The sequence below is a fragment of the Ictidomys tridecemlineatus genome, chromosome 11 (genome assembly GCF_052094955.1).
Source record: "Ictidomys tridecemlineatus isolate mIctTri1 chromosome 11, mIctTri1.hap1, whole genome shotgun sequence".
Taxonomy (NCBI): Eukaryota; Metazoa; Chordata; class Mammalia; order Rodentia; family Sciuridae; genus Ictidomys; species Ictidomys tridecemlineatus.
In genome coordinates, this window is record NC_135487.1 from 76689148 (window position 1) to 76702383 (window position 13236).

Here is a 13236-nt window from a genome sequence, read left to right on the forward strand (position 1 = left end):
AATGGTAGACAAGGACAATGACTGCATCTCTTCTTAGTCAATACAATTCAACTGATGGTGATGCATATTCATCAACTAGACTCAGTCGTTAATATGGTAGCCCCCTTATCCTTGAAGAATACACTCTGGAGACATCAAATTGACGTCTGGACTCACCAACAGGATCAAACTCTACGTATTGTACTATGTTTTTCCTATGTGCCCTGCAGGGTTGTCACATAGTACCAGTGTTAATTTGCCCTTCCGTGTTTTATGACCCAGTGCTTCCTTTACATGGGAATTCTTATGTTTTGGGACCATTAAGTAACATGAGGGTTATGTGACACAGCACTGCAGTGCCATGACCGTCAATGTGATAGCTGAGATGGCTAAACGACTCATGGATGGATAGCATGCACAGTGTAGATATGCCAGACCGAGGGATGATTCCCCCCCCCAGCAGGATGGAGCAAGACAGAGCAAGACTTTAAAACGTTATGCAGAAACATGGGCAATTTAAAACTTATGGATTTTTAAATTTCTGCAAGTTTTCATTTATTATTTTGGACCATGGTTGACGTCAGATAACTAAAACCATATATAAAGGGGACGAACTACTGTACTAAAACAGGCCACTCTAAAATTTCTATGTTTAACTGTAGAATCCATCACTGCATTATCTTAAAAGGATCTTGGACTTTTTATTTTATTTTTTAATTTCTTTTGTACCCAGGAGTGATTAACCACTGAGTCACATTCCCAACCATTTTTATTTTTTATTTTGAGACAGGGGTTTTGCTAAGTTGCTGAGGCTGGCTTTGAACTTGCCTTAAAGGTCTTCCAATAAGTCTCTGGAAGCCCATTCATAGAGGTCTCTGACCTCAAGGTCCAAAGGGGCCTATGTGTCAGTCTTCTTGGGCCACTTCCAGACTTCGTTGCCCTTTGGAGCCTGGCTGCCTGTCGCCATGAAGGCTTCATAAATCAGTGCTAGCTGGTGCCTTAAAGTGTATTCCTGAGTCACTGGGATTACAGGTGGGCACCACCATGCCTGACAGGGTTGGACTTTCGTAAAAGAAAAAAAAAACTGAGTTATTGGAGTAAATAAAGATCAAAGGTAACTGGGGGTACTGTGGGAGACAATCTCTGAAACAAGGAATGGAGTGATTTTTTACAGGGTCGCTGGGATTTACATTCTGCATAATCCTAGGTTACATTTTTTAATGCCATTCAAGTCAAATCCTAGGGTGTGAATAGCACCCTTAATGCTCAGCAAAGCACAACCTACACAGAAATACATGATATCTCCAGGAGAGAACAGGCCCACTGCTTATAAAACAGACCAAATTCTGGTTTGGTGGCCCTGATGGCTCAGGATTACACACTTGCTGCAGTAAAAACAGCTCTGACATTACTCAGTGTAAGATGGGGAAAAAACAATATCCACCTCCATTTACGACCCACTTCATATTAACTGCCCTGCATGGTCAGGTGGTACAATTGGTGCTTTCTCTTTTCCCATCTTTACCTCTGGTCTAAATGAGAGGAAATGCCAGAACTCTGGGGAAGGTATAGGTACAAAGAAAAGCAACAGGCCTCAATGGTTTGAAATCTGGATGATGCCCTTTGAATAATGAAGACAGAACATGGCTCCTGGGGTGGGGGAAGCCTACATCCTAACTCACGCCATGAAATTTCCTAAAAAAATAACAATACATACTATCATAAATCCAAGAGTGACAGATCACACTTCACTCTTCTGTAGCAGGTACCAGGTTTAATTACAATTCAAACACAAGATAAAGCAAACAGACACAGCCAAAAAATGTGGGGAGGGCCGAAGGAAAAAGTGAAAAATATCTTTTCTTTCTGCTCTAAAGGGAAACTTTGTTTAGAAGGGCTGAAAGGGCTGACTATTTAGAAGCACTGACTGTTGGCCCCACTGGAAAGTACCATCTTACTACTCATCTCAGATTAGCCACCAAACAAGAGGATGGCTGTTTGAAAGGGAAGAACGGCTCATAAAACCTCAGGGAGGCTTCAGTCCTCCACAGGAGGTAAACAGTTCCTCATCTACCATTCTAAAATCCAAAAAAGCTCTGAAAACCAAAACAAATTTATAAAGAACTCATTTGGCAGTAAAACTAAACAGAGCTCATTTAGTGACGAAATGTGTCCGGAGCTATATAAAATCATCTGTTTATCCCACTCAGTGTGAATATTCTTACCTGTCACTGCCAAAATTAATGAATTTGATTGTGGGGTGCTGACCTCATACCACCTTGGGGGTATTACATATCTAAGTCATATCTTTCTTAAAAAAAAAAAAACCCTAAATTTTAAAATACATCTAAGTCATAAAGGGGTGTGTGTAGAAAGACTGTAGACCTGTAATAGGAGGACACAAGACCCTCATGCCAAAGAAAATCAATTCTTCTCTGGTTGTTTTAGACATTACTACGAGCTTTCTACATAAGCCAGACTGCAGCATGATTCCACAACACTGCGTTAGAAATGGGAAATCTATCACACAGGGTCATGACTACATGTTAAATCACAGTTTCCTACCTTCACATATTCCAGAGTTGGGTCCAGAAGATGTGGATCCCTGAAAAGAAAAAAACAAATGAGAACAATTAGGAACAACATGTTCTTATAGGGAGTAAAGTGTGTCTAACATTATTTCACCCTATTCATGTAAGTTAAAGCTGAGTATCCACCTCTCAGACAGTCAGACAGACAGGTAAGGAAGTCAGAACACAGGCAGATTCCTTTCATGAGAGAGGGTGGGCTACCGTGACCTCATATTTTCCTGTCCAGTTTGGGCTTCACAATGTTAGACGATTTGTATGTGACAATTCTAGGTTCACTCAAGCATAAAAACTAGTCTCAAAGTTGGAAGCAAAGAGCTCCGGGGGGGACAGAGGTGAGCGTAAAGTGGGACTGGGTATCAGAACATGCAGCATCTTTGAATACTTGGTTAAACCCCGATGCTCCCCACCCAGCAGCTATGCTTGCTTACTTTGACGTTAAGGAAATAGAGGCTCAGGCGGGTGGGGCAGCTGCCCAAGGTTGCCCAGCACCTGGGTGAGTCCCTCCCAGGTCTGTTTCTCATCCACATCACATCACACTCTTCTTGTCACTGGCTGCTACCCACCGTTGATGTAAACCTGGCTGATGCACTCTAATTTTCTCTGGTGCCTCAGTGTTATCCCCCATGTAATGTCTACTCTTAAGTCCACTGTAATAATACGCTAGGATCAGCGAGACAATCAGAAGTAAACAGCAGCAGGTGGCTCGAAAGGGTGAATTATTATAGAAAGTGGAAAGGTCGAAAGGTATGACTAAGGCAGCAGGAAGAGGGAGACAAGAGAGCAAATGTTTGCAGTGCTGGCAGGGTCTCCCACAGTGCAGTGTCTCCCACAGTGGGAAAGACAGCCACCTTCAGAGACTTCAGAAAATCAGCCTGGCCCCACAGAGATCATTTAAAAAGGACAGAGTAGCTCTAACGCCTAGTCTCTCCTCTGAAGGGGAAGGAAGGTATCTTAGCATAGTGACATAAAGACCACATCCCTTGGAAGACAGGGGATCCCCACTGACAAGCAGCTCCCTGAGCAAGGCTGAGCTCAGCCCTGAACGGGCTCCAGTGGACCACTTCTCTGGCTGTAGCGAGGCTGTAGTGCTCCTTTTCTGAGCGTGGCTACTGCCCGGGGTACAAGGGGTCTTGGTCTTGTGGTGGAAAATAGGTGCAATCCCAGCTCTCCTCACATGATTTGATTGTTCATTTGGGACAACGCAGAAGCCAGCTCATCTGAGATGCGCCTTTGCATGCAAATAGATTAGGTTCGTCCCTTTATAGGGCCAAAGAGTCAGAGAAGGGCTTAAGCTCACAAACCCTGGTTGCATTCTTATCAAAGAGGGATATGAATCAGCCTTTCAAAGCCTTCACTGGAGGTGTACTCTGCCTTCAAGCTGTTATTCACCAGGCACCTGTCCACTGGGACACGGCACCCTGCTTTATGGGGCTCTGTAATGTCAGTGCTGTGCAGTGCTGCATTCTGGAGAGAGTGCTAATGTCATCAGGCTGTGGTTTCATTGAACTACCCTGCCAGTCACTAAAACTCTGTCGGCACCATTTTGACTGTGCTTCCCCTTAGAGTTCTTGGAAACTCGATTCTTTAGTGAATTAACATATTAGGATTGCAGACCTAAATTTTCTGGCCCTGGTGGTACAGAAAAATGTTGGAACCACTGAAATGTTGTTTTCATCTTCATATTTTGATTTTTATGTATACTTAAAATGTACTTTACATACTAATATATGTGCCTTCCTACATAGGTTAAAAGTATTGGTGTGTATTGTCTAAATTGATGGTTCTCAAATTTTTTGATCTTAGGATCTCTTTAACACTCAAAGAACCTTTGTTTATGTGGGTCCTATCTATTGATTATTGACATTAGAAATTTTACTGAGAAATTTTGAAATCTTTACCAACTCAATTTTTTTTTTTTTTTTTTTTTGGCAGGGGATGCCAGGGATTGAACTCAGGGGCACTAACCACTAAGCCACTTCCAGCTGCCAGCAACATCCCCAGACCTATTTTGTGTTTTATTAGAGTCAGGGTCTCACCGAGTTGCTTAGTGTCTCACTAAATTGCTGAGGCTGGCATTTAACTTGTGATCCTCCTACCTCCAGTTCCTGAGCTACTGGGATTATAGGTGTGAGTCACTGCACCCAGTCTATCAACTCAGTTTTAAAAAATAACGCATTATGTGTTTACATAAAACTATTTTAAAACAAAAAAATTTTCATAACAAAAATGTACTGAGAAAAGTGAAATTATTTTACATTTTTGCAAATCTTTTTCATTTCTGGCTTAGTAGAAAACAGCCAAATTTTCATGCCTACTGCATTCAATCTGTTATATGATATATGCTGGCTGAAATAAAGGAAGAAATCCTTATACAGATGTCATTGGAAAAGAGAGGTATATTTTAATATGCTTTCCAGTAGTTATGGCTATTCTGCTTTGATATCAAAACAAAAAACAAGTGATAGTTTTCTAAAGGTTAATTGTAATATGGTCTGAAACCATATTAGCTATTATATCTATCTATCTTGCACTTTGAGTGCCTTTATTTATGTGTGATTCTGTAATCAGAACTCTGGAAAACACTGCTTTACTGAGTTATGCAGATCTCCCAATTTTTGACCCATTTCAATTATAAAACACACACACACACACAAATATCACATTTATTAATATCACCACTGATCTCATAAGAGAAATTATTTTTAGGGACCACCAAGTTAATGATAGTATAAGTTTTCCAAAATTCTAATTTTCATTTGAAGACCTGAATTTTTATCATTGACCACTAACATTGTTAAATATTTTCCTTGAATTTCATTTCATTCATTTTTGGGAAAACACTAGTCAAATATGATGACTACTCGTCATGACTTATGATTTCAACTTTTTTTAGGCCTCTTACATGTCATTATTTTAGTAACTTTATTTATGCTCAGGTTCTTTGTTCTTCCTATAAGATTTGGTTGTGCCTTTTCCTTTTGAAAGCTAAAGTTTCCTTCTAAACACAAGTTCTAAACTTTTTTTTTTCTATACATGCACATGAAAACTCACTGCATCTATGAGTTAGTTCTCAGTCTAACCCTCAAATTCTCTTGGGAAGGGGTACGTATCCAGTACTGGCTGGGATGAGCTGGGCTGGGCTGGGCTGGGCTGAGCACAGTGTCCAGGCCAGATCCTGAGGTGGCGATGGCTATAGTGAGCATTGTGCCCACTCAGAGAATGAATCCCCTCTTCATCTTGTTACAGTAAATTTGAAAAGGATATTTAAGACTTTAGATTTAATAAAATCAAAATTGTTAAAAATTCTTTAAAAATCTAAATTTAAAAGAAATTTATTATTTTACTTTTAAATTTTTTTATTTTATTTATTCTAATTTGTTATATGACAGCAGAATGCAATTCAACTCATATCATGCAAATAGAGCACAATTTTTCATGTCTCTGGTTGTACGCAAGGTAGAGTTACACCATTCGTGTTTTCATACATGTGCTTAGGGTAATGATGTCTATCTCATTCCGCTGTTTTTCCTACCCCTAAGCCCCCTTCCTTCCTCCTCCATTCCCTTTGCCCTATCTAAAGTTCGTCTCGTCCTCCCATACTGCCCCCCATTTCCATTATGAATCAGTATACTTATATCAGAGAAAACAGGTGGCATTTGATTTTGGGGGATTGGCTTATTTAAAAGAAAATTAATTTTTTAATCTATTCACCAGATATTCTTAAATGAAACTAATTCTTCTGGGGCAGGAAGTAATGGGGAGCAAACCCAGGACTTGGCACATACTAGTAAGCACTCTACCATGAACATATCCCCCATCTTAATTTTTTTTTTTTTTAACTCTGAGAGCACAGAGGTGAGGATACAATGACTACTGGCACAATTTGGTGGCATTCTTACTTTCTACTGAGGTTCCAACATTTTTATTCAGCATTGCTTTTGTATCATCACTGAAAATGTCAACCCAGTGAAAAAGGCAAATAACATCTTATTATCGTTATAAGTTAAGTTACATCTTACAGATCCCCTAACAGGGTCTCATGAATGCCATGTCATGGATCACACTTGGAGAATCACCAGTCTGAATGAATGAATGTACATGCTTCAGCTGCAGGCTCAAATTTTTTTACCCTGAGATGTGCAGCATAGATATCAAAAGCTCAGGTCACCTGCAACCAAACAAGAAAACCAAAAAACTTCTGCACAACAAAAGCAACAATGAAGTAGAACAGCAGCCTATGGGCTTGGGAAAATATTTGCAAATCACATTATCTGATAAAGGGTTAATAATCAAAACATATATTGAAGTCACATAACTCAATAGTAGAAAAGCAAATGATCTAATTTAAAAACAGGCAAAACCTCTGAATAGACGTTTCTCCAAAGAAAACATCAAAATGGCCAATGGGTCTATGAAAAGTGCTCAACATCCTGAATCATCAGGGAAGTGCCAATCAAAACTACTATGAAACACTGCCCCACACCCTACAGGATAGCTGTTATTGAAAAGTCAAAAGATAACAAATATTGGCAAAGGGTGTACATTGTTGGTGGGAATGTAGATTGGTACAGTCATTATGGAAAACAGTATGGAGATTTCCAAAGAAATTAAAAATAGGACCCAGTGATCCCTCCTCTGGGTATATGCCCAAAGAAAAAGAAATCACTGCCTCATAAAAGCTATCTGAAACTTCCCTGTCTTTGCAGTGTTACTCACAAAAGCCAGGATATAGAAGCAACTTAAGTGTCTGTGCATGGATGATTGGATTAAAGAAACAGTGCTGTTTATATACACAGGGGGATTCTATTTAGCCACGAAAAAGAATGAGATCTTGCCATTCACCACACTTGGATGAGCCTGGAGGACATTATGCTTCATCAAATTAGCTAGACACAGAAAGAAAAACATTTCATGATCTCACTTTTTTTTAGACTCAAAACCAAAATTCAATCAGGAGGCTGAGGCAGGAGGATCACTAGTTCAAAGCCAGCCTCAGCAACAGTGAGGTACTAAGCAACTTAAACCCTGTCTCTAAATAAAATACAAAAGAGGGCTGGGAATGTGGCTCAGTGGTTGAGTGCCCCTGAGTTCAATCCCCAGTAACAAAAACAAAAACAAACAAACAAACAAACATACATACAAAAATCAAAAAGCAAAATTCAAGTATGCAGGGATAGAAAACAAAACAGTGGTTACCAAGAGTTGGAGAGGGGGAATAGGGAGATATAGGTCAGAGGATACAAATCAACATATCAGTAGGATGAACATGTCTAGCTGTCGTGATGGTTCAGATGGAAACAATTCCCAGATGCAGTCAGGCCTAACTGTCCTGATTACTTATAATATCCCTAAGTTGGAAGTTCCTAAGAGAAAGGTCTTCAGTATTTCTTATTCTGAATTAATAAATTGGCATCTTAGGCCTTAAAAAAGGACCTCAAACAAATGCCTTTAAAGTGTAATCTGTACTTGACTAGTACTATGGTACAATTTTTATTTTCTAGAAGCTGAGAGTGCTTCTATTTAATATGAATGACTTCTTTTGAAAGCTTCACTGTCCAACATGGTCATCACTAACCACAAGTGACTATTTAAATTAAGTCTAAACAAAATTAAAATTTTAATTCCTCAGTCATACCAGCCACAGTTGAAGTGCTCAACAGTCCCATGTGGCTAGGAGCTACCACATTGCACAACTTTATTGCAGGTAATTTCCATCATCACAAAAAGTTTGATTGGGTAGTGATGTTCTAGAAAAAACACTTATAAATTGAAGAGCATTGTGCTTCCAAGAAGACCCGAGCTTTGTTACTTTGGGTTATGATTTAGTGACTAAAATGCCAAAGGAGATTCGATGTGCTCTCACTTAGAAGGTAGCACCAAACAATGGTGTCTCAAGCCAACAGTGTGATGTAGTTCCTAAGTATTTGTTTTTAAATATATCTTTTCTTTTTCACTTGAGACTGAACCAATTGCATGTCAGTGGGCTGTTTCTATATGTGAAAAGTAACATGGATCATTCAGACATTATGCAGCACTGGAAGAATGAGTCAAATTCCATAAAATCAGCCGGGCATGGTGGTAAGCACCTGTAATCCCAGTGACTCAGGAGGCTGAAGCAGGAGAATTGCAAGTTTGAGGCTAGCCTCAGCAACTTAGTGAGATCCTCACTCAAAATAAGAAATAAGAAGGGCTGGGAATGTGACGCGGGGTAAAGGCCCACTGAGTTCCATCCCCAGAACTAAACAAAAACAAATTCAGGGGGCTGGGGTTGTGGCTCAGTGGCAGAGTGCTTGCCTAGAATTCATCAGCTAAAGAGATTGGAGGTTTATTTTCCTCTAACCTCTAACTCTACTGTCAATGAAGGCTAACTTAAATTTCTTTCCTAATAGTGATTAAAACTTCCTAATTCATGACAGTACTCTCAGTGTCCTGAACAGCAGAGTTGAGGACCAATAATTTCCTAACTACTTAAGGAACCTCATTTTTCTTTCCTCTCAATCTGAGCCTCTCAATCTCAGCCTCACTTTAAGATCTGAGACTGCTCTCCTGACCAGTGTCCGTGGCTCACAGGTTTCCTCCTCCTACAGGGGGTCCATCCCCGCTGGCCCCTGACCTCAGGATGCTCTGGTCTGCACCACTTCTGTACAGTGTTCTGTGTGGTCAGCTGTCCTACCCCCTGCTTGGACCTCACTCTTGTGATGAGACTACTCTCTCTAAGAAGGCAGGGAATTGTTCTTAAACACTAACCCTGGCCCCAAGGGACCAGGAAGGAAAACTTAAGGAGTATAAGGAAAATGTGAAAAGGAGGATGTTCTACTTGAGGCAGGGCCGAGGGACAGCACAGGCTATGGGCCTCCAGGTGACCCCCATCAATCCTGGGGATGTACCCCTTTCCCCAGAGTGTTTGAGGGTTAGCCTGAGAACCAGCCTGGCGAGCACTGCGAGTGTTCACGTGCATCTCTGCAAACAGGGAGAGAGGAATGTTTCAGTTTCCAAAAGGTGAAAAGGAGCTGGGTGTGGTGGCATATGCCTGTAATCCCAGCAGCTCAGGAGCTGAGGCAAGAGGACCGTGAGTTCAAAGCCAGCCTCAGCAAAAGCAAGGTGCTAAGCCACTCAATGAGACCCTGTCTCTAAATAAAATATATAATAGGGCTGGAGATGTGGCTCAGTGGTTGAGTGGCCCTGAGGTACCAAAAAAAAAAAAAAAAAGTGAAAAGGAAAAGACCTGGTAGGAAGGGCAGATTCTAGGCGACATGTGTTCTGCCTAAAAAAAAGAGCTACAATCACAAAGCATGACTCTATTTCCTGTGATATGCTGAATAGACTAGTTGAGCTGAGGAATGCTATAATTAGATCATATCTGGATTTCAGCAAGGAAGTTGAGAAATCATGATATCGCTGACCGAACAATGTATGGGAAACCAGGTTATTTAATTTTTAGTAAGGTAGATTCATTTCCTAAACTAAAAAACCAGAATCCCACCAAAATAAAAACAAACCCTTGAATACCCAGAAATGTTCTTGTGGGTAGGTGAAGCGCTCCATCCCAGACCCCTGCTATTCACACTATTATGGTACCTTAAATGAGAACATCAACAGCAAAGTGACCAACTCAAGAATGAAGAAAATCTGGCAGGACTAGTTCACAGGACTTGGCCGAGGGTTCACCAGGTGAACACAACCTCTCTATGTACCTTGGTTTTGTCATTTGTAACATGAGAATGATAATAATACCTGCATTACAGTACAGTTGTGGAGAATAAATGAAGGTGAACTTAATTTATCAGAATATTTAAAACAGTGCCAGATCTGTCATTTCACAGTGAATAATATATGGGCACAGGCAGTGCTATAAGTGTGAGCTATGTGCCAAATACATTAATTTGATTGTCTTCCTGCCCTCCAAAAAAATAGTTTAGGTGAAAGATAAAATCTAACCAGATGAAGTGGAACAGGGACAAATGTATAACTTCTAATTTAAAAATAGTACTTGGGCAATAAAAGGTAGGAAGGATATAAAGATGTAAACTTTAGTTGACTGAATTTAACTGCAATAGCTGGATGATGTCATCAAAGCTGTTGGTGGGATGCCAGGCTACAGTGACAGGAGATTAAAAACCAGAATGAAAAGGAAGTAAGACACACTTCTCAGAGCACATCTGGAATATTCACTTACAGTTAAAAAAAAAAAAAAAAAGAATAAAATAGGAATAATTAGAACATTGGCTTAGCAGGAGTTTCAGGAAAACCAGGAACCAGGGTGGGCATGGGGGGCGGTGGGGGGTCTTGAAACACAGTGTGGGGAAGATCTGAAAGGAAGAGGCTGAAACATTTAGCCTGGACAAAGTGGGCTTAGGGAGAAGGTAGACAGACTGATTGTCATCTGACAGCCTAAGGTCTCTGTGAAGGAGGGAGAGTACACACTGTGTGTGCGGGTGTGTGTGTATGTGAACTGTGGGGAGAAAGTTAGATGGGGTGGGGGTGGGTCTATGGGAAGATTTCAGCCTCACTTGAAGGAAATGCTTTCCAACCACCAACACCATCTGAAAATAGGAAAAACTGCCTTCCTAAGACAGGGTTGACCTTTCATATCTTTCAAATGCGAGGGCTGGTCTTCAGTTCAGGCTGCCACAATAAGCTAGTGTGAAGATAGAGATCTGTCATTTCACAAAAGGATGACGAACCTTATTGAGCACTTACCTGGTGCTAATGTGATGTGCATAAACTCATCATGCTGTTAAGGAGGTAGTACTATCCCCAGCTTACAGATGACAGAAAGGACACCATCCAAGAGAAGGAGGAGCTGGGTTTGAACCAGGTGCTCTGACTACACTATACCAGGTCCCCTGGCAAGGTCATCAAACTAGGCTCTCAGGGCACTGGCTGCAGGACTCCAGTAGACATCCAGCTGATTGTCCAACTGAGGCTATGAACAGACACAGATAAGTCTCCAATATCTGTGTACTGCTCTGGCTTTCCTCCTATTCTCTCTGAGAGGTGAAGCCAAGAGAAGCCACATTGCATTCAGGAAACCTGAGCAAATCTCCCAAGCCTGTCAGCACTGATCTTGCTGGGCCTGGGGAAGACATCAGCACTGGGTCTCCTGTGTCAGCACGTCAGCCCATGCTTCCATTCCTCTGGAAGTGAGACTAAATTCAGGCAGATCACTTGAAGGATCTTCTGAGGAGATATTTAGCACTCCCCACAGGATTATTCTGCTTTTCCTCATGTGAAAGGCCTGGTGAGCAGAGAAAAGGATGAAACGGAAGTCCCTCTTGGCCCTGTCCCCAGATGAACTCTGCAAGGTCTGCTCACGGGTGGCTGCAGCAGATCCTGGCTTCAGGGCTCCTCACCCTTTTTAGAGAGGCAAGGAAGGGAATTAAGGAGAATGCCATAAAGCTAAGTTAACGTGTTACAAATCCAAAAGCTTTAAAAACCAATGCTGTGAGCCAAATTCAGATGCTATTTCAACGCAGAAGGCTGTGTCTCCTCCTTTCTCAGCCAGCCACCTGATCTCAGCTCACCAGCAAGGAGCCCTTCCCAGTGAGCCAGAAAGTACAGCAGTTGGCCTTAGAGGCCAGCCTCTGACGTGAAATAGGAATCCAATTATCATAGGAGACGGCGGCACACAGTCCTTGAACCATGGATTTATATTCTCCAAGGGATATCACCAGAAAACAAACAGAAGAACTTGGCAATATAAAAGGGTGTTTTTGAAAATGATTTTTCTTGGCTTATACCAACTGTGAATCCTCACCCATGACTCCACTGTATGGGCATCTCTGTTTACAGCTGGGGGGGGTCAAGCAGGCACCACGGCCCTCCTGGCAGGTGGTACGCTGCCCACCGTGAATGAGGAGCCAGGAGGGTGAAACTCAATCTCCTGTTATTGTGAAGTTTATTAAGTTAAAACTGTGTCTAGTCAGGATAAGTCATTTTTTCCAGTGTCCCATTTTTCAAAGTTCAAACTTCAGGAACCCTTAGCTGAGAGTCACGGAAATGATATATTTACTAGTTTCTCATTAGTAACCAGATTGACAATTTCCTCCCTCTTAAAAAGACACTTGATCTGAAGTTATGCTATTCTGAGTTCAGTGGATCTGCTCCTAGGCAACACTTCGCTAATACAGGCCTCTTCTGAGAGGCTGGAATATAGATGGGAAAGAGGTGTCCTATGTTTTCAATTACCCACTGCCTTAAATGAATGATTGTCTACTTCTTTAAATATTATAGAATACCATTGTGGCAAAGAGTATTTCCAAACTTCTTTTTGGATAGAAAGAAAAAGGGATCATTTGTAACAAGATAATTATTTCATGTAATGGAGGAATGTGAGAAATTAGATTCAGGCATTCCAGACTGAGGACAGGGGCCTCTTTTAAGCCATGTACACAAGCAATTGGAAGAGCTGGCACATCACCTCTGCATGAGGCATGGTGTCCGCATTCCCATTCACCACATTGTAGATTTATTTACACAGGCCTCTCTTCTATTAGATGGACTGCCCAGAGGAGTGACATGTCTCTGCACACCTAGCACCTCCCACAATCCTTCCACTCACCCCCAAAAGATTATCAAGCATCTATAATGTGCCATGCACGAGGCAAGGCAATGAAAAATCAGGGACCAGAGACAACATCCTTGATTCCAGAGAAGAATCAAACAA

At 41.3% G+C, this 13236-nt stretch overlaps 1 protein-coding gene across 1 annotated transcript in view; it reads right to left on the bottom strand.

Moving 5' to 3' along the window:
- The window catches only part of Bcar3 (BCAR3 adaptor protein, NSP family member), a 114031-nt gene that overhangs the window by 70464 nt on the left and 30331 nt on the right, over positions 1 to 13236 (bottom strand). The window contains exon 3 of the mRNA XM_005327713.4: positions 2545 to 2584. Coding sequence (XP_005327770.1) covers positions 2545 to 2584 — 40 coding nt within the window. The remainder of the gene's footprint in view (positions 1 to 2544; positions 2585 to 13236) is intronic.